The following is a 19,609-nucleotide window of genomic DNA, read 5'->3' on the forward strand; positions in this document are numbered from 1 at the left end:
TGTTAATCCACGAATGAGTGTGAAGTTCATTTGCTAGAACTACACACTACAGAAGTACTACCGCTGCATTTTTCTGCTGTTTTGTCTGAGTCCTGACACTTTGATAGTCAATTCTGCTTCTTAAAATACCAGATTTAACTCAGTTTTTACACTTCTATTCTGCTCCATCTAGTGGATTATTGATTTTTGCAATGAATGCTGCAACAATACTATTACAATATAACATGCTGGGTTAGCTATTAGGGCAAGGGACCATTTTAAAATGATTATTTTTTTTGGCTTTAGATGAAACAAATTAAGTCACATTCCTGGGTACCTGGATAAGACTATAGGATTCTGGCAGCATGTTCATGCAACATAAATGGGAAAATGGTGTAATTTAATTATATCACTGAAATAAGACTGAGTAAAGGACAGGCCTTGATTATAAGGGACAGGTGGCAAAATTTCTCCTGGTGCTTGCACAATTTACTAGGTCAGTCCTGGGGAAATAAAAACTCTATTCCGTGCCTGCACTGTTTGCTGTAACACTGATATCCTCCAGGCTCCATAGCCTAGATTTCAGAGTTTCCTTCCTGCACTTGGTGATAGGAAAAATTAAGTAACACGCTTGATAAGCTGCTTTGTTTGCACAAAATGAGTAATTTTATTCAACTCATGTCTCTTCAATACAAATACAGTTTTGGGTAGGTTTTTTTTTTTCTGTGCACTGCTGTTTTTAATACTCTCTTTACAAACTCGTGTTCAGAACTGCTAACTTTTGATAGGCATGCTTAAGGTAATGAGAGTTTGATGGATGAAAGGAAAAATTAGGTAATTAGTCCAAGCTCATGAGTAGTTAATTTCAAAGCAACGCAGTTAATGGTAAGAATGCTTGTTGTCCTTTCAAAAGCCAATGTAAAAATACTTAGCCAACAAAACCTCCCACATCAATGAAACAATAATACTTGTTCATATGTAGAATCATGGGAACCAACAACTGAAAGACAATGCTATTTAGGCTAGCTGCAGGATGTGTGTTCTGTGAAGCAATTTACAGCATAAGAAGAAAATATTAATTTACTCTCCCAGATCACATAAAGTTACTACGTTATGCTTGGTTTCAACTATGAACGTAGCTGGGAAAGTATTAAAAAAGGGCCTATCACCATAAAAACTAAAAGTTAACTGAAATGTTAAGCCCAGAGTTTTCCAAGTAAGCGTGGGGTTTGAAAATACATAATTTCAATTTGTAGATTTGATTTTCTTTCTAGCAACTCCACTAGTTAGCTGTAACTCAATGAGATAATACTAACTCCAGATCGATTTGCTTTTCAGGACTTTATTGTAATAGTATGCAGCTATATAGCATATTCTATCAAAGAATCTTGAGGTGTTCCATAAATATTAATTCAATAAGCCTCACGACATGCTGGTGAATAGCTCCACATTATTTTATCTATTATATTTTTGCTGGAGGCACACAAAAGTGACTTGCTCTGCAATAGAAACTGGTCTTGATTCCAAGGCGCTAGATTTAACCACTAGAACTACTCTCTGGCTGCCCCAGATCAACAGCAGCTTTGTCACTGACTTCAATGAAGTCATGATTTCATGGCAAAACAAAGGATTCTTCCGTAATAATCTGCAACTGAACACTACTTTTGAGGTTCAACATCCTGCATTAGTTCATGTATTTTCAATAAGTTTCCTCCTAGAGACAGATGACCATCTTTATCAGAGAAGCAGTAAATGTTTCAAAGATTTTAAGCATGCATACAATTGACCTGACATATTGTAACAGCTCTGACAATATGACAATACAGTCCTCTGCTCTGTAGTGCTGTAATTCATGAGAGTCACAAATAGGACTGCAGCCTTAATTTTCAGGTGACTTCCATTTTTACATTCACAATTTTGCAATCACCGTAGTTGTGAGAACAGTGATATGCATTAGGGTAATTGATTGTGCTTTGAAATCAAGTAATCAAATGAGCATCAATTAAGCCTGCAAATGTTTGAAGCCACAGAACTACAATTATTTTTTTTCCTCTTGCAAGGCTCTCAGCAAAATACACTGGGCAAAGCTGTGTCTTCTTCACAGATCAGCCTCACACCATGTATTTAGTGGCTATATTAAAGATTCAGACTGTGTGATAAATGAATTTAATACCGAGGGGGTCTATACGTAGCCACTTTCTATTCCAAGATCTCACTTTATACTTAACAACCAAATCCAACAAAACAATACATATGTCCTACATACCACAATGCCTCTCTTCTTCCATCTGACCCACCAAATGGAGCTGGAACCTGAACAGAGATCCAGGCTCCCGTGCAAAGCATGGGGGAAGTCAGACATCTCAGGGCAGAATATAAATGAGCCAGCGTACACACACTGCTGCCACCAACATCTAGTTTATATAGTCAATTTATATGGAAATTCCAGACCTATCCCTCCTGGGCTTCCTGGAAATGCCTTACTCCATTCAGGATTCCTAGTATCCTATTCCTGCAGGAAGGTATGGCACCATACCTTTTCTAAAGCAAACTTGGATTTCTTTTCTTAGGAAACACAGTACCATCAGTTCCTTCAGGTTTAGAGCACTTACACAGATTTAATGCCCCTGTCTGTCTCAAGGAATGAAAAGGTATCCCAGCTCCTGGAAAAAGCTCTCTAACTGTTATGGCAAGTCTTTTGGACAAAACACCATGAATGCAGAAACCTCATCTCTCCCTTCCCACATGCTCACGGACCTGTAATAGAATACACTGCAAAGGTGAGAAATTAAACATTCAAGTGAAGAAACTGAGGCACGGCAGTGTGATCACCAGTATGTTACAGAACAAAGCAACCATGGACACTATTATTTATCCCTCTGTTGTGGTGTGAAGCCAGATCAAGCTCTTGGGGTACTCACAGGAGCATCTTTGGTTCTAGAGTTAAACACAGGATAACTAGGAAGCTGTTAAGATCTATCAAAACAGGCATTTCAGTGTTTGCACAGAAGTGTGCCGCTATAGAGCTACTGAAATTTTAAGGGCACTGTAGGAACTCCAGTAGCACGAGCTCCAGCACCAGGGTACATCAGCAAATGCCACTGTTAGAAGATCAGCAGGATTTCCCAGGGACTGCCACTTTGGATTAAAGCCGATAAATTCCACCTAAGTCTCCACGTAACTGAAGTACCCTGGTGGAATCTAGCATCATTTCAAATTGGGTTATTGTTATATATATAGAATTCCCTTAATCTCAGGTTATCATTTAACAGTCCAGATTAATATTAAAACAAACAAATACATATATATAAAAGTCCTGGTCATTTTTAAGTTACAAGAAAAGGAAACAAAAAGCAACTGGTCAAGACTGACTACTCAAGCTGAATGAGCAAATACCCACTATGGTGGATTATATGTGGTGCTTCACTAATTCCAATAAATTTACCAGGAAAAACCTCATCCGGTAATAAGTGTTGGCAGTACTGCATTTTGAAACCGTAAACTCCTGAGGCACAAACCTGTCTATAAAACTCTTGGACAACTAAAGGTGCTATAAAAATAATAATGCATTCAGCTTAACGCAATTTTCAGCTAAAAAAAAAATATATATATATAAAAATATCAGTCAATCCTTCCCTCCTCCACAGTTACTACAGAAATTCTGTTCTATTAGGGTAATATATATATTTTTAATGCAAAATTTCAATGGGAACCATTTTTTTATAGGCTACTAATAAACCCTTTAAAACAGGAATTTATAATGGAAACAGTGACGAACCCTTAACTACAGTGTATGCAACTATAATAAAAAGAATTAATGTAGTCAATTTGTACTACTGTTCTCAGAACAAAAAAAAACCCTCTATTTCAACCGCAATCCTTTCAACAGCTGATTGGCAAGCCTGTCCATTTCTAGTCTGCAGTGTTGTCAGTTGTCTTCAACATGATAATGAGCCTGTCACCATATTCAAATAGCCCTGTGACAGCATGTTTTGTGAGCATGACGTCCACTGCAAAGGGTCTGTCAAAAAGCACCTTTCAGAAAATGAAAAGAGAATGCTTTTCTGATGATAAATCTAGTTTCCTCATAGCAAAAAAGAAGGAGATTTTCTGTCTGATTTTGTCAGCGTTGTGTTGCATTTGTCTTCAGCTCACCCTGCGTTCTGACGCATAACAGTTTAAAGTTATCTGTAAAGACAAAGTGAGAAATAATAATGTTTTTGGAGTTCACTGGAGGCTTTGCATAAAACAGCACTACTGCTAGCTTTCTATCAAATTACACCTGGAAGGGCGAGGGAATGGCAGGGGAGGCTAGCTTGTTATCAGAAGCAAAGAAGGCTCACGGTAAAGATCTCAAAGTCTACACACTTCATTCGTTAGGGTCTTCACTCTTCCCCAAACAACCTATTAAAAAAATCTCCTTTGCTATGTGTGGTCCTACTTAAATGTGACCAGGGTGCATGAAATTCTCTGGCTTTCAGACCAAATGGGGGAGAACATAGACACAGGCAGAGGTCTCCAGGACTGTTATGATTCAAGACTGTCCTACAGGCTTCAATGCAGTTACCGTGTATTCCACATCCAGCTGCCACCAGTGGTACCATCAGCCATGGAAATTTCTTGGCAACAAGGATTCCTCTGCACATGTGTAAGCATCTTCCATTAATATCAATAGGAAATATACAGGTTCATTGAAACAGAGTGCTTTATTTATCCTGTTGACAAAAGTTGGCCTTAATTTGCCTTCACATTTTAAGACTCTTTTCAGCATTAGCTGACCAAGGAATCCACATATAAAGAGAAGTGTTACAAAGAGAAATGTAAAACCCCAAACCAACAAGCAATAAAGCTTTCTCTCAAGTCACTGAGTGAAAAAAGGGTGGCAATGGCTGGACTTTGAAGTCCCAGGCTGAATGACACGTTACCCTAGGAGAAGAAGTTCCACTTATAGCTGTGTCTCTGACACCACATGATTTTTACTGAGCAACCCTTGTTGTCTCAGGTTAAATACCGTAAAATGGGGATATTACTGCCTACATCACAGGAATGCTCTAGGACCTAAATATCCTCTTGAAAATAAATTCCTGACATGCTCCTGATACCTTCACTACATAGAAGTTACGCTGCACAAGCCAAATGCATTTCAAAGTTATCAAAACAAGTTTGTTTCCTTAACTGTTTGTGAAAAACAGTGAACCTGTAGTATTAAGATACCAAACATGTAGACTTCCTTCTGCTAACTACTGACTTCTAGTAAAACTAAGTGTTTTACTGTTAGCGCTACCTAGTGTTTTTCAGGCAAGTACAAACATGAGGTTGATGGTCATATGAGGCTACACTCTAAAATCTGGTTGAATTTGTTTGAGATTAAACAGCTACTATGAGTGCGAAGGTGCAACTTTTACCTTCTTCACCTTCAACATTTGCTTTTGAAAGGACCTGCACTGCTTTTGTCTTACAACCTCCATTATTTTTTCCCTTCCATTTATGCATACAAATACAATACCCATATTTATTCTGCCTATAATTCATGATTAAAATTATGAGTGAATAAGGAATTTGATTCAGCCGGGTCTAACAAGCTGAAGCAAGACAATTTTACTGACAATCAATTTAATTTATTTTGGTTATTTGTTAGAGGAGAACTTTATGTAGAGGAGCTGCATTTTAAATCTGGGATATGCAACATTTTGTTCCACGTTTGATACTGCAATCCAATATACCTGGTAACCAAATAAATTGCAAATGTAGAATTTTTAAGCATCCAAGTGAAGGCAACTAAGCACTGCGCAGTTTTAGACTACAGAAATGGACAACCAACATTAAACATGACTGATTCTTAAAGTCTTCATTGCTCAGCTGGAAGGAACTATTACAAAGCCAAAAACCAGAGCTGTGGACAGCTGGCTTTGTGCAGTACCCATTCTCTGCCTCAATTTTCAAGCCATTCATTTTGGGGATGGGAAAGAAGGAAGGAAGAAAAGGAGCAGGGAAAATAATCCAAACTAGGCCACACAAATGTACAAAGTAAGCTTGGGTCTCCAGGACTTCCGTTGTCTCAAGGAGTTGTCACCACCCTGAATCCTCATTAAAGCTGAAGAGATGATGGAGCAGCATTAAAATGAATGCAAAGCATTTGCCGCAATCTCCTGCTCTCGCACCACCTCCAAATGAAGGCAGGCGTTGCATAATCCAGGCAGCCAGAGCTCCTGACAGGTGGATGATTTATGTTCATAGTCAGAAGGATCGGAGAGCCTGCAGAGGACACAGCGTGAGCAAGGTGGTGGCGAGACAGATGCTCTCAGTGGGCTTGCAGGGGCTGGCAGGCTCCAGCTAGCTCAGGTGCAATTTGAACACTTTAGTACTGAACTCATATTGCCTAGATTCCAGCACAGCAAGATGCCATTTACAATATTATGTACAGTAGATACACTATCAAACCTATCTGTGTGCTATTTATCTCTCTCTATTTGTGTATACAGACACGCACACAAAATATGTGTTTTTATCTACTTGCAGCTGAGCTTACTGTGTTCATGCTCACTTCGTGTATGCGTATTCTCCATTCAAAAAGAAAGGGCAGATTAGGACAAATTCTGCATTGTTACAGCCACTCAGCACAAGTGAAACCACCAGAGTTGAACAGATGTAAGTGGGGGAAGAATTTGGCTCTAGCTCTCAGAGAGCAGGGACAGATCTGGGATACTAAAAATGCTGTCAGTGTTTTAAGTGCATTTGAGAGCTAGGAAAGAAAATGACCAAGGTATGATGAAAACATCCACAGGTCCAAATGTACTTATTTACATGCCTGTAATGCACAGGAAATGGTACAATGACACTGTTCTGCAGGAAATGCATAATATTAGCAAAATATAATGAAAAGTGACACTCATGCCATCTACTTTTTTAATCTTTCAATGGAACGAGTTCTTCTGTGTTACTCAGGAATATCTAAAAATCCCATCCAAAACTGCAACACCATTTCCATCCATGTAATTCAGCGCCAAAAGAGAAGCTATGTGTAATACGTGGTGGGCTTTGAACTTACCCTTCTGTTCTGTAAGCAAGAGACTGGTAGATCAACCCTTGCCCCCCAGTAAGATATTATACCTGTTAGTGTCACACAACTATATGCTCATTTGCTCTTTAATGTAAAAGGTGAAGCCAGAACTAAATTATTTTACCTTAAGCATATCAACAAAATAAACAATTCATCTGCCTCATTTCAGACCTACCACATTTTCCAATCAAACCTGTCAGGTAAGTATGCAGCTTTCGGGGCAAACAAAGAGTTAAAGCATTCAAATGTGCACATCACAGGTTATCTGGGTTGAATCTGGGACTCTGCTGACTCTCAACTCCTTTCTACTTTAACAGATGGGGTCAAAGGTGGAGCTGCAGACGAGAATTAAAGACACATACATCCCTTTAATCAGATAACACATTCAAAGACTTGCAAATTCCCAAGAAGCCACTTTACAGGCACGTGTCATAGGCTATTCCATAAAGGGGGAGGGAACTGTGGAGAACAGAGAAAGAGGACTTATTTCAGCTCACCAGCATTAAAAAAGGCAGGAAATTAGTGGAGAAAAATGGGAACAAAATGGGATGGATTGCTAGCACTCAGAATGTTTTCTGATTGCACACATCTCCCTAGAGAGGAACTCCAACATCTGAAGCCTCCACACTCTGCATCCAAATGCTTTTGCTAACTTCATTAACCAGTCATGTTTAAGAATACTTCATAACAAGTACTTTAATTAGAGATGAGATGAATTATCTTGCCAGTATGGATGTCTCCAGCAGTACCAGGAGTCCAGAAGTAAATACAGTCATTCAGCTGAGTAGTACTCACAAAATAGTGCAGGTCAGGTAATGAGAACCTCAATACATTAATGATTCTCTTTCCCACCTGGACAGAAAAAGACTGCCTAGAGGATATGTGCTTGCATCAACTATTTTCTGATCAGCATTGTTCTGCTGCAACTGTGGTATGAAGAGAAAAAAAGAATAATCATGAAAATGAGAGAAGATAAAAAGCGAAGAAAGTGAATCTTATGTCACTTTAGCTAGCCTGTGGCTTTGTTCTCCAATTACTGCACTCCTTTGCGTCTCATACAAGACCAAGCAATGGGGAATGTGGCACGCTCCATCAGACAAAAAGCATCAGCAAGGCCTATGGCTGTACACACCAGATTCAAAGGTGTTCCAACTTCTCTTTTTGTCTGAAATAAGTCAGAGATTTGTGTTTTGGGGTGATGCTCCTGACAGGCTGTTGAAAAGGTAGAGGCTACTCATAATCAGTCCCTTTATAAAACCATTATACTTAAGAGTTTCCCTTCTCAGCCTGATCCATCAGCTGAGGTATACATTAGCAGAAACTTTTCTAGTACACCTTTGAGTGAGAATTCACAAAACCAATACATTTAAACTGGTATTTTAAAACAGATTTCTACTTCTTACAGTAAACATTAATATTCCCATTTCTGTTTTTCACAGCGTAACCCTGCCTTGAAAGTGGAAGCTTAAGAGCTTGCACTGAAAGTTTTGAGAGGGAAACCAGCAAGTGAGTTGTGAACTTAAAAATCAGTTTAGAGCAAGACTTCTTCTAACATTCGATAATCTGGATCCCAAGTATATTTATGCCATCTCTTAAGTCACCTTACGTTAACTTACAAAATATACCCAGAAATGGAGTCACCAGCCATTCTGGTGGCTTCTGACGAGTATGTTCCTCTTCACACGTTTCAGTGAATAACTCATAGGGTTGGCCATGCAATGAAATCTAAAATGCCCATTTCTTAAGCTTCCACTGAACTACTGAAATTATGAAAATGAAGTAGAACTTAGGAAAGAGAAAACACTGGACACCTTTGTAAATCCAACCTAGCAGGCTGTCTGAAAAGCGACATGTGGCTGCACCACTGTTTAACAAATTATATAAAACCAATCTGTTGACTGACACAGACCAGAATGAAAGACATGGACAGTCTGGAAAGTCCCTCTTCAGTCAGCCACCCACAGGACTGGAAAAGGAATATCAGAAAGAGAAAAAGGGCAATGATGATGTAATAAATAATTTTGATATGGCTGGCTAAAAATGACAAGAACAGCAATGCTGTATGGACTGAGAAAAAGGAAAGATAAGAGACAAAAGTCAAGGATGATAGTCTTGTTTTGTTTCTTGACTCCGAGGGTCTGCATGCACTCAGCATGCATCAAGTGACCAACATTCTCTCATGTTAGTCAAGCAGTTTCACTGCAAAACAATAAAGAGCACACCAACAATTCTGCCATGGGGGGCACAGACTGAAGGTAAGCTTATTATAGAATAGTACCACCCAAACTTTCTTTTCGAACGCATTTGAAACTTTCCAAATTAACTATTTGCATAATTAACTGTTTTAACGAGAACTGCAGTAAAATCCTATGCAAGCAACTTGCGTGGAGTGTTGGTTTTGGATCTGCTGCACTAAAACCGCAAATCAAACTGACATCTGATCTCATACCTGCTGATCCTGAAGACTAAAACCAGATGCTTAAGAAGAGAAAAATAGATAAGCATATTAACTTTATTGGGACAGTAAAGAACCAACAGGAGATATTGACATTATTTAGTAAGTGAATATATTTAACATAGGTTGTGTTTGACTTTCTCCAGAATCATTAATTTAATAAAAGACTATTGAGGCTTAAAATAAAGCTATGATTTTAATTTATAAAGATTAATAGCTGTATTAAGTCACTATAAGGGAATCAGACTCCTCCCATAGTATAAACTGGTATAAACACCTCCAGCCTGTAAAAGGACATGACTGACTGGGGGAAGACCCTGGTTTAGTTACATTAACATCCCAATAAACCGTGTTGACTCAAACGTTTTCTTGTAGGACAGCAGAGATTTCAAAGTGTGAAGTATCTGAGGGATAGCACTAGATGAGGTCAGAGGTAACAGCTGCAGATGGTAGTTTTAGTGCTGCTCAACACATTCATCACATTCATTACTTCGGCTGAGTGAAGAGGCCAAGAGAGTTCCCCAGCCTCCAAGTTTTTTGGTGCCAGTCCACCCCAAGCAGCAAAGCTCTGCCTGTACATCTGCCACATGGGTTCTATTTAGCAGCACCTATACCATTTCAGCACTTCACCCCAAATAATCCTACAATACATACTGCTGTTTCTACTATGCCTGTACACAGCAAAAGTCTTACTGAGGAGATTCAAGTGCTGCTCAAGTAAGGGCTAAGTAGAATACAAACAGAGGTTGGCTCCAAAGTGGCATTTTAGAGATACACATATGTATCACTGCTAAATGCACCTTCTACCCGAGATGCTAAACCAATTCCACTCAAACAGGGGATGTGAAAATATCTGCAAAGAAGAAATAGAGAAAAGTGAAGAATACAAATAACATTAACGACACTTTTTACAAAATGACCCCTATTAAATACAGGGCAGGACCCATTCAAGCACTCTGCAATAAATGGCAGTGCCATATTGATGTATGTGCTTATGGGTGGCAGAGAGACCAAGAATGAAAGGCAACTATTTGTCTGGAAGCTCATGGGAAAAGATGTCATATCATACATAGTTCTACATCCTTCAGACTTGTTGCTACCTTACCGTACCACTTATAGTGCTTCCACTGTACTTCCAGTGCATAAGCAAATGCTCACAGGGACTAAATCCACTGAATAACTTTAAAAAAAAAAAATGCAATAACAATTTCTAGATAATTAGGAAAAAAGCTTCTTTCTTACTTTAGGATCAAAGGAAAATGACAAATGAGGATATTCAGTTGACAGTTTCAGACTGTACTAATATTTTCTCATCACAGTGATTAATTTTTAAGGGTATTCCAATTTAAGTAGACCTGTGGAACTGCAAAACCAACTCCTTCTTATTCTGAGGAAGTAAGAAGTAAGGTATGTGCACTAAAAATAATGCTGATTTTAATCCGATTCAAAATCTTTCAAACTGACTATTTTTAATAACAAAATTACAAAATAACTACGGGCTGAATGCACTCTTTGTTGATGCCTGCCTGACCCCGCAAACAAGTGCAGTCACTGCGATTCCCACCAGTGACAAATGTGGGTGTAGAATCAAGCAGAATCAGATAGCTGATCTCAAGGAAGATGCAGATAAATACGCCAGCAAACGGCTTTGGCCCCAGATCTGCAGATGCTAACGTCAAGAAAAGTACATTCACAAATGTGTGGGAAGCCAAGAAATGCAAATAGTTGTAAAACACAGACTTATAAATGATACTACTTTCTCTACATTCACTTCATACCGCCTCTTTTATGATAGTGGAGTAGTAGAAATTGACAACTGCAAAACAGATTTGTATCCGGAAAGAGAGAAATCTTCTTTGAAGACTGAGCACAGTGAACTGCTGGGATGTCTCTGTTTCATTCCCAGTGATTATGTGGACCAAAAACGCTCATAGGCAGAGCTTAAACCAGACTGGCACAACACTGTAACGCAAGCACTGTGAGAACTTCTCAGGCCTACAGCTGGCCTTAGCTATAGGTACTCTGGTGTGATTTCTAACCCCAGAAAGCATACTCACACCTCCAATATTTGCTTTCCTGAGTATTTTTTAAATGGATGAATAGAAACGCTCGTTCCTTGGCCTCACTATAAACACTAACCTGCAGCTGAATAGTTTGTACTCCCTCATCAGTTACAGAGACCGGATAGTCCTGAGCCATGTTTTAGGGCAGACAAATTGAGCTGTCAGTTCTAATGTGTGAACTGGGCTATCAGGCCACATTTTGGTTAGGAGGAAAGAGGCCTACGTATGAACACCAACAACACTTAGAGATTAGTTTCTAGTGTTTCCAAGGAGATTTAACAGGTCCCAGTATAGATTAAACCAAGCATAGGTTGAATAAAAGAAAGAAAAGTGAGAGCATAGAGACAGAGGGAAATAAAAGGGTGGGAGGGGGAAATAAAAGGGATGGGAAGGGAGAAATAAAAGGAAGGGGAAGGGAGAAATTGATGGGAGGAAGGAAAAGCAAAAAGGTGGAAGAAAAGGGGGAAAGGAGTGGCAAGGAGAAAGGGGGGTGGAAAGGATGAAAGGGGGAGAAAAAAGGGAGGAAGGAGGGAAAAGAAAAGAAACACTTTGAAAAAAGTATCTACACTAGAAACCAAACTCCCTATACTAAAATGTAGAAAAGGGACACTATTCAGAAGAGACTTCAATAGAAGAAATGATGCTTTAACACAGGAGCTTTGTTTAATATCCTGCATTAATGAAGGATCTCCTTAAGTGTAGTATCACAATAGAGAGCATAAGAAATATCACTGAGGTCAACACCACTCTATTAGCTATCATCCTGTAGAGAAATGTTTCCTTTGAATACCATTAGTGCTTTCTCCTTCCCTTTGTTCTAATTTCTGAAGGCAGCAGAAACTAAAACTTCCTCCACAATGATTTCTATTTTCTTCTTGGCAGACTAATGGTATTAGACTTGTGAGAGAAATTTACCTTGGCAATGTCTTATGCACAGGCCTTTTCAAGGGAGATGTTGTTAGGAGGAATCCTATTAAGCAGGCTTTTTCACTAGCCTCAAAACACGGATGATAACGCATTTTTAGTTATAAAGAAAATGGCTTAATTTATTATTTTGAGAGAGAATCCATTAATCTGCTCCTGTGCATATCACGCATCTCTTTATGTAAAGAGTAAAGCTGCCTGTTCTCCTTGCTGTACTGGACTCATTTTCATAGATTGCCAAAACCAGAACGGATCAATATGGTAATTTAATCCTATCTGCTGCTTAACACAAGTCAAAGATGTTCACAGAGTAACCTCTGCATAATAAACTCAGTAATTTACACTTTAAAACACACATACCCCTTTAAGAAGTATTCTTATATCTGAATTAATTTTCAAATTTGAATTAATGAAATCTATTAAAGTGTGAAGAAAAAATACTTTAGGGAACCCCAATTTTAGCATCTTAAGAAAAAAATTAACTAATATTAACAATCTCATATATGTTACAGTACCCTGACCATCTCAAATATTCAAGCGTTCTAAAAACTGTCAGCAATTGCTTTTATACAGATCAGTGCCAAAGGAAAAAAGATTAAAACAGAATTCCTTTACACACAAGGCAGGCTCTGACCACTGCCTTAGGGGTGCTGAAGTCACTTTGAGGGACTGTATGAAACTGTTTTATATAAACCAAGTAAACTAATAACTGAGAAGTGTTAAGGGCTACTCAGTGGGGAGCTAAGTACAATACGCTAACTGCACTACTATGATGGAAAGGTTTACACTCAAGTCAGCACTGACAGCTGATAAGCTTGGAGAGTTTCTTTTCATTTCTTGAGCTCAATGACTACTAATACACCAGCAAAGGTACAACGTTTACAGACATGAAAAAGTATATAGTTGATTTACCCATAAAAGAGACTGTTGAATCTGCCAAACAAACAACAATCTAACGTAGCTAAGCCAGTTTCCATTAATAGCAGGTGAGGATATGGCCTCCCATTTTCAATAGCTGGACTAATTAAGCTGGAGTTCTGTCACTCCTTCTATTCAAACTGGGTACAAAACGACTGATGGTCATTTGCAAAGGCCACCCATTCCTAAGGAAAAAACAAACTTACTTAGGTGAAGCAACCCAAATTTTCTGCCATTTCATAATGGTATGATTTATTTCTCAAATAAACTTCAATTTGTTTCCTTATGCATCACCCAGTTATGAACTACACTTACTGAAATAATAAGCAATGCAGATCAGCCACTGCTAACAACCCATAAAACTTCTGAAATCATGCAGGTATCTCAGGTATTGGAGATGAGAGATATACGAGAGATGTTTTGGTGTCAACAGTCCTGTGTTAAGTATGAACTAGCACTGCTCAGAACCAAGAGCTACGACAGGATACTGTATTTCAGACGGTCTAAAAGCTGTGTTAGTGCCACTCAGTAGGTTCCCCTCTCAAGTTTTTAACCTTGCTACAGTGTAGAGGCAGATAAAACTGAAGCTATGGCTTTGCCTCCATGGAGAAAATAGAAACCTACAGAATAACTTCTTGGAAAGACAGTTATATGAACTCTGCATCTGAAAGAAAAAATTATTTTATTTTGGAATAACTTCTGCAGTGGAATTATTTCACATGGGCAGCTATAATAAGCTTGAAATAGTATCTTCGATCAGAGACACACACCTGTAAGGAGTCCCACAGACAGGACATTAAAAGGCATGCATACAGTACTAATGGAAGACTAAAAGTAGAATTCAAGCAGATTGACTAGCAGTAGAAGAATGTCAGTTATCTACCCATGATTTCCCGTATCAACTTATGTAGTTTTACATCCAATTTCCTTCTTAGAAAAGAAAACCCAAAACAACCCCTTTATTCTCACTCCAGGAAAACAGCTTAAAGAAAATAACTAAAACACCTGATCTTGCACATGAACACAGATTTAATTCTACCATTTACAGCAACCACCAAAGTGTGATTAAACAGAACTGAGAACTAAAGTATGTCTTAAAAGTGTTAATTTTTAAAAAGGGCAAATTGTTGTTTCTCCCCCCATCCTCATCCCTTTTAGCAATTGCAATATTATTTAAAGAAATCACTGGAGATACATTTGAAAAGGTTCTCCTTAGACTACATAAGAATTAAGAAATAAGCACTTCACTCCCACTCCAGCTCAGCCCAGCGTGACATTGCTTTACCCTTCCTTCTCTAGCTTCTAGTCCACAACTTATAAATTGTTAAGGATCTTGATCTAGGTGCTGCTGCCTATGCCCTATTACCATCCTTGAGAATACGTACTGGAATTCCACACTCCACCCTGTATTACATGTGACAAAAAATCCAATTCCCTCCCAGGGTTTGACCCCAAAACTCAGCCCCAAAATCTTAACATCAGGTCTCTTGCAGAAGCATTGAATGTTGGATTAAAAGCACCATTAACTTGCCATAATAAATTATTTAACATGCAGCTGTCATAAGAGAAGGACTCTACACATTTGCTGCAAGTGGTTTTACAGACCTTGTCCTAAAAGCAAAAAATGAAACTCAGGACCTTTTCCCAGACACTGTGATTTCTATTATGAATTTTATATGACAATTCACAAAATGACTAAAAACTAATGAAGTCTTTCCAAATATGACGGAAAAAAAGCACAATAACTGTTTCACACTGAAAAAAACCTGTTTGTTGAGGAAAATTTCTAGAAGAAAACTCCCCAGTAACACAGTAAGATTTCTGGAGATAATGCACACTTCTGCACCTGGCAGATGTGCACTTCTTGTAAAGAACATGATGCTCCTCTCAAAGCTGCTTAAACTTGATTTTATTTCAGGTCTGCAACAAAATTTTTTTTGTAAATAGATTTGGGCTGTCAATTTCCAGGCATGCTGTGCCATCAGCAAGTAGAGACTGCTGTGACAAACGTGGAGGCTGCAGCAGCAAATTGTATTATAAACTGGTAATTGAATTGAACAGGTTTACATTTGAATAGATTTACTGCAGCATGATCTCTTGACATGCTGCATGGGACTGAAATCCTTGTCTGTACATAAAGAAACATTTAAGATACAGCAGGAATTATCTCAGCTCAGTGTAAATCCATGCTAATCAATAAATTTACACCACCTTACACATGAAAGAAATAAGTATATCATCTTTCTTCACTCTGTGCATAAAGGATGCAGTCAAAGCCCAAAACTCGTCTCCAGACTATCCCATAGGAAAAAACATGACCACCTGTCTCCAAAACTACTTCTAACACAAACAAAAGAGAAGAAATATCTATTCCAAGTACAGTCCTAAAGATGTACTATGAATCAGAGTGGTTTCAAAAGCAAAAGTGGCCACTAAAGCAGGAAACAGACCAAAACATCGTTGTTTTTTTTTTAGGTTTTCCTATTAGGTAGCAGGTAAGCAATACCTGTAAAGGAGATAAACTAACTCTCCCCTAGATGAAAGACTCAGTAATTAAAAGAAAGTAGAAATCTGTGTTTTGATAGAAAAACTCACATAAGGTCCCTTCCAAATAAGAGTGGAAGAACTATAATGTGCTCAGGAGTGGGGCTAAAAAAGGAACCTTCTTTTCAAAGAGATTAGTTATTTTGCCATTTCTTTGTTCAGAAAAAGGTATGTACTTTTAGGGTAAAGAATTTATGAAGTTCCAATTAAGAGAACTTGTGGGGCTGATTTGCATCCATGGACAATGATTATGCATGCAAAAAGCCTGATTCACAATGTGCATCTGAATTGTCTATCTAAATTACCTCAGTTACCAAAATCATATGCAGAAATTCAGTAAATCTGTGCACAGTTTTGGTTACTGAGGTAATTACTCATTTGTAGAAGAGCCACATCATTTCCTCATGCAGCTCCAGAAGCTGCACACAGACTAGACTCTTTAAATATATATGTTACTGGATCTGCAATGGTGCCCTCAAATTTTAAAAGAAAATGTCTAAATTAATTCACCTGTATGTACTGTTGGTGGCACTGTTTTGTGTCCAAACAAGTTGCCCAATATATCTGTGGTTATCAGTGGTTATCAGTGATATGGGGCCTTGACTTACTAAAATAAGATATTAAGAACCACAGTCCCTCTCAAAAGAGGCCATCCTCAGACATTCCTTTCTTTCTACAGTTTATCTAAGCATCACAATTAAACCTTTAAGTTACTAGTGGCTACTTAAACCCTCCTAGTGGCCAGTTACATGAGGATTTTGGCAAGTAATGAACCCTTCCATCACCACTGAAAGAAAGGGTCAAATCCTGCCGTTCTCACTGAGGTAAAATCCCCACTGAATCTGACAGGAGTTTTGCTCAAGTAAGACTAAGGACAGCAGGATTTGGCTCACAGGATCATAGCATCTGCCAAAGCAGTTGCACAGAACAAGGTTTATTCTTAGTAAGTATAAGCCAATGAGAATATGTCTGTAGGTACGTGATAGACCTAATTTGTCCATCATCTCTCCACCAGTCTATGTTCTTGGATTTTAACCTAAGAGCTGTATACTTCAACCTGTTTTAAAATACCATCAAATGATTTGCAAAACCCAGCCATCTGTTAAAGCTAACTTTTTAAGCACTGACAAAGCAAAACTGCATGGGGCTATTTTAAAGTGGCCGCTTAGCACAAAAATACTCTTCGCTGGAAACAATATTTAGAAAACATCACATTTGATTTTATTTTAAAAGCTTATCTAGCTCAGAAGTCCATGACAAGTTCTGTTATTCATTCTTGGTAATAATAGTGCACTACAATAAATATTTTTTTACACTTACCTGTTATTCAGTACCTTCAAATTGCAACTAATGAATTAAAAAGTCAACATATACTTATTGTCAGGGGCAGGGGGCTCTCATACGCTTTAAAAAAGAAAAAAAAAGGGGTGGATTCTCTTCTTTTGTGTGCCATTATTTGCTCCAGCGTAGTTACAGTAACTTCAGCAGACATACTCCATATTTATACTTGTTAAAGTGAGAAGTAACCTTTTCGCTTGTTCTGAGCAAATGAAGAGTAACAATGGGGAAATAAGGCATAGTGTGTGCTTCTGTCAAAACTGGGACAGACTGACAGTGGATAAGGAATGGAGGAAAGAAGCCTTTGAGAATTCATGATGGAAAATGAGAGGATATATTCTGATGATTATTCTGTTAGTTACCTACCGAAGGAGACTGGATGCCGGGGTACATTTCGCTGTACTACAGATAGTTAGAAATACTCCAGAGAAGATCAACTCTATGTAGATACACTGTGATTCCATAGCTTAGAAGCAGACAGTCAGGAAGAGCAATCATACATGAAAATTGCCTTTACAGTAACTGATTAGAACACTCACCGACCTCTCCTCTTTGCTGATTGCCCTACAATTGTTGCTTGTGTTTGCAGAGAGATACATATTGACTTGCTCAGTCTTACCTTCTTTCAGCATTCCAACTTTTAGACACTTCATGAAGCGGCAGGCTTGGCAGGACTTGCGTCTGCGCTTTGTGATTTCACATTCATTCGTTGCTGGGCAGCTGTACTCTATGTTACCTGGAATAGGAAACACAGAAAAAGAGTGGTATTCAGAATCCCTGACCAGCACAATGGATATATGAGCACACATGCAATTGATGTTGTGCTTAATTTGGGAATATATCAAGAGTAAACACTGCTATAGAAAGGAAACACCTTTCATGTAAAAATGAAAAGCCAAGTTTAAGGATAGCATTAGGAAGAAATTCTTCCCTGTGAGGGTGGTGAGGCACCGGCACAGGGTGCCCACAGAAGCTGTGGCTGCCTCATCCATGGCAGTGTTCAAGACCAGGTTGGATGGGGTTTGGAGCAACCTGCTCTAGTGCGAGGTGTCCCTGCCCCTGGCAGGGGGTTAGAATTGGATGAGCTTTAAGGTTCCTTCCAACCCAAACCAGTCTATCATTATTATTCCTGGTGGTATAACAGGACAAGGAAACTTTATCATTTATAGTGTGTACCAAGACACATGCATTGGCTCCTAGCCTGAGCACTTCTTGTTTCCCTTTTCCCACCAACTCAGTCTTGCTTTGTCTAGAACATGAATAGGAAGCTGTTGTGCTTTACTGCTCAATCAACTGTAACAGGTATTGCAGAGCTTCACCCTTCTTCTTCCACAGCACCAGGCACAGTGTTATCAGGCAGGGCTCACCAATATTGCTGCCACCACATCCAGCACGTTCTACAGCTGCCACAGTATCTCCCCTTCTCTCTATACTTTAGACAGAGTTCTTGCACTGAGAGGCAGCAGAAGAAGGAGGGTCATTACCACTGAACTATCAGAACTGCAAAAACTGGGCTGATACCTCTGCTTCCCCCAACATTCCTTTAGCCTAGAACTAGCTAGATCCTTAAATGTGAGCCCTCCTGGGCAAAACAGTGTCTCTATGGGTTTTGCTACTGCTTAGTAAGTATTACCTATCCTCAAAACTAAAATGAATAAATAAATAAAGCCTGAAGACAAATGGGTAAAATATACAAGTCATTTTCTTACAGCTTTTTAGACCACATCTTTGGGTACCCAAGTCCATGGGAGAACATCTGTTGACTTCTGCCCCAGTATCACTGCACTTCTCATAGAACATCTTAGCTCAGCTTATTTATCTGCCCAGTCATGCATCCTATTGCGCATAACTACATCCAGTATGACGAGACTTTGCAGCCATCACCAGGAAACTGACTTTTAAATAAAGCATCTTCCCCATCAGCCTGTCACATCTTGCTTTAAAGGTATTTCTTTATTTTCTAACCCTTTCTCCCTGTGATTAAGTGCATTAGTATCTTAATGAAAATGCATTCTGTTTATTGCCCTCTTGGGAAGCAAGAGGTCATCACACCAAATGCATAAATTGTCATCAGAGACAGTTCAAGCATAATTGCAATTTTGCTGCTCCAATGTTGGCTGCACTCAGGGTCCATCAAAGTCCCCTGAAACATGTGCAGACTCTAATAATTAGCATTGAGCCTGCCTGGGACCACAGCATTGATGAAATATTTCAGAGTTAATCACACTTTGTAAACACTGATTTATATTGACTACCTTTCTCCAGACTGATGTCTCCTCATTAAATATCACATTAGTGGATTGCAGGATTGCACAAAGACTCAAATGC

General features: G+C 38.8%; 1 protein-coding gene across 25 annotated transcripts in view; it reads right to left on the reverse strand.

Moving 5' to 3' along the window:
• Nucleotides 1-19,609, reverse strand: part of ESRRG (estrogen related receptor gamma) — a 401,788-nt gene that overhangs the window by 95,084 nt on the left and 287,095 nt on the right. For 24 of the 25 annotated variants that reach the window (XM_061475106.1, XM_061475098.1, XM_061475113.1 and 21 more), the window contains one exon: nt 17,901-18,017. In XM_061475106.1, coding sequence (XP_061331090.1) covers nt 17,901-18,017 — 117 coding nt within the window. Of the gene's footprint in view, nt 1-17,824; nt 17,847-17,900; nt 18,018-19,609 lie in introns of those variants that run through there. The other variant, XM_061475121.1, reaches the window with a different exon arrangement.

Source organism: Pezoporus flaviventris, unplaced genomic scaffold (genome assembly GCF_033815535.1).
Source record: "Pezoporus flaviventris isolate CSIRO_AGI_PZ_B2104156 unplaced genomic scaffold, CSIRO_AGI_Pfla_v1 ptg000083l, whole genome shotgun sequence".
In the NCBI taxonomy this organism is placed as follows: Eukaryota; Metazoa; Chordata; class Aves; order Psittaciformes; family Psittacidae; genus Pezoporus; species Pezoporus flaviventris.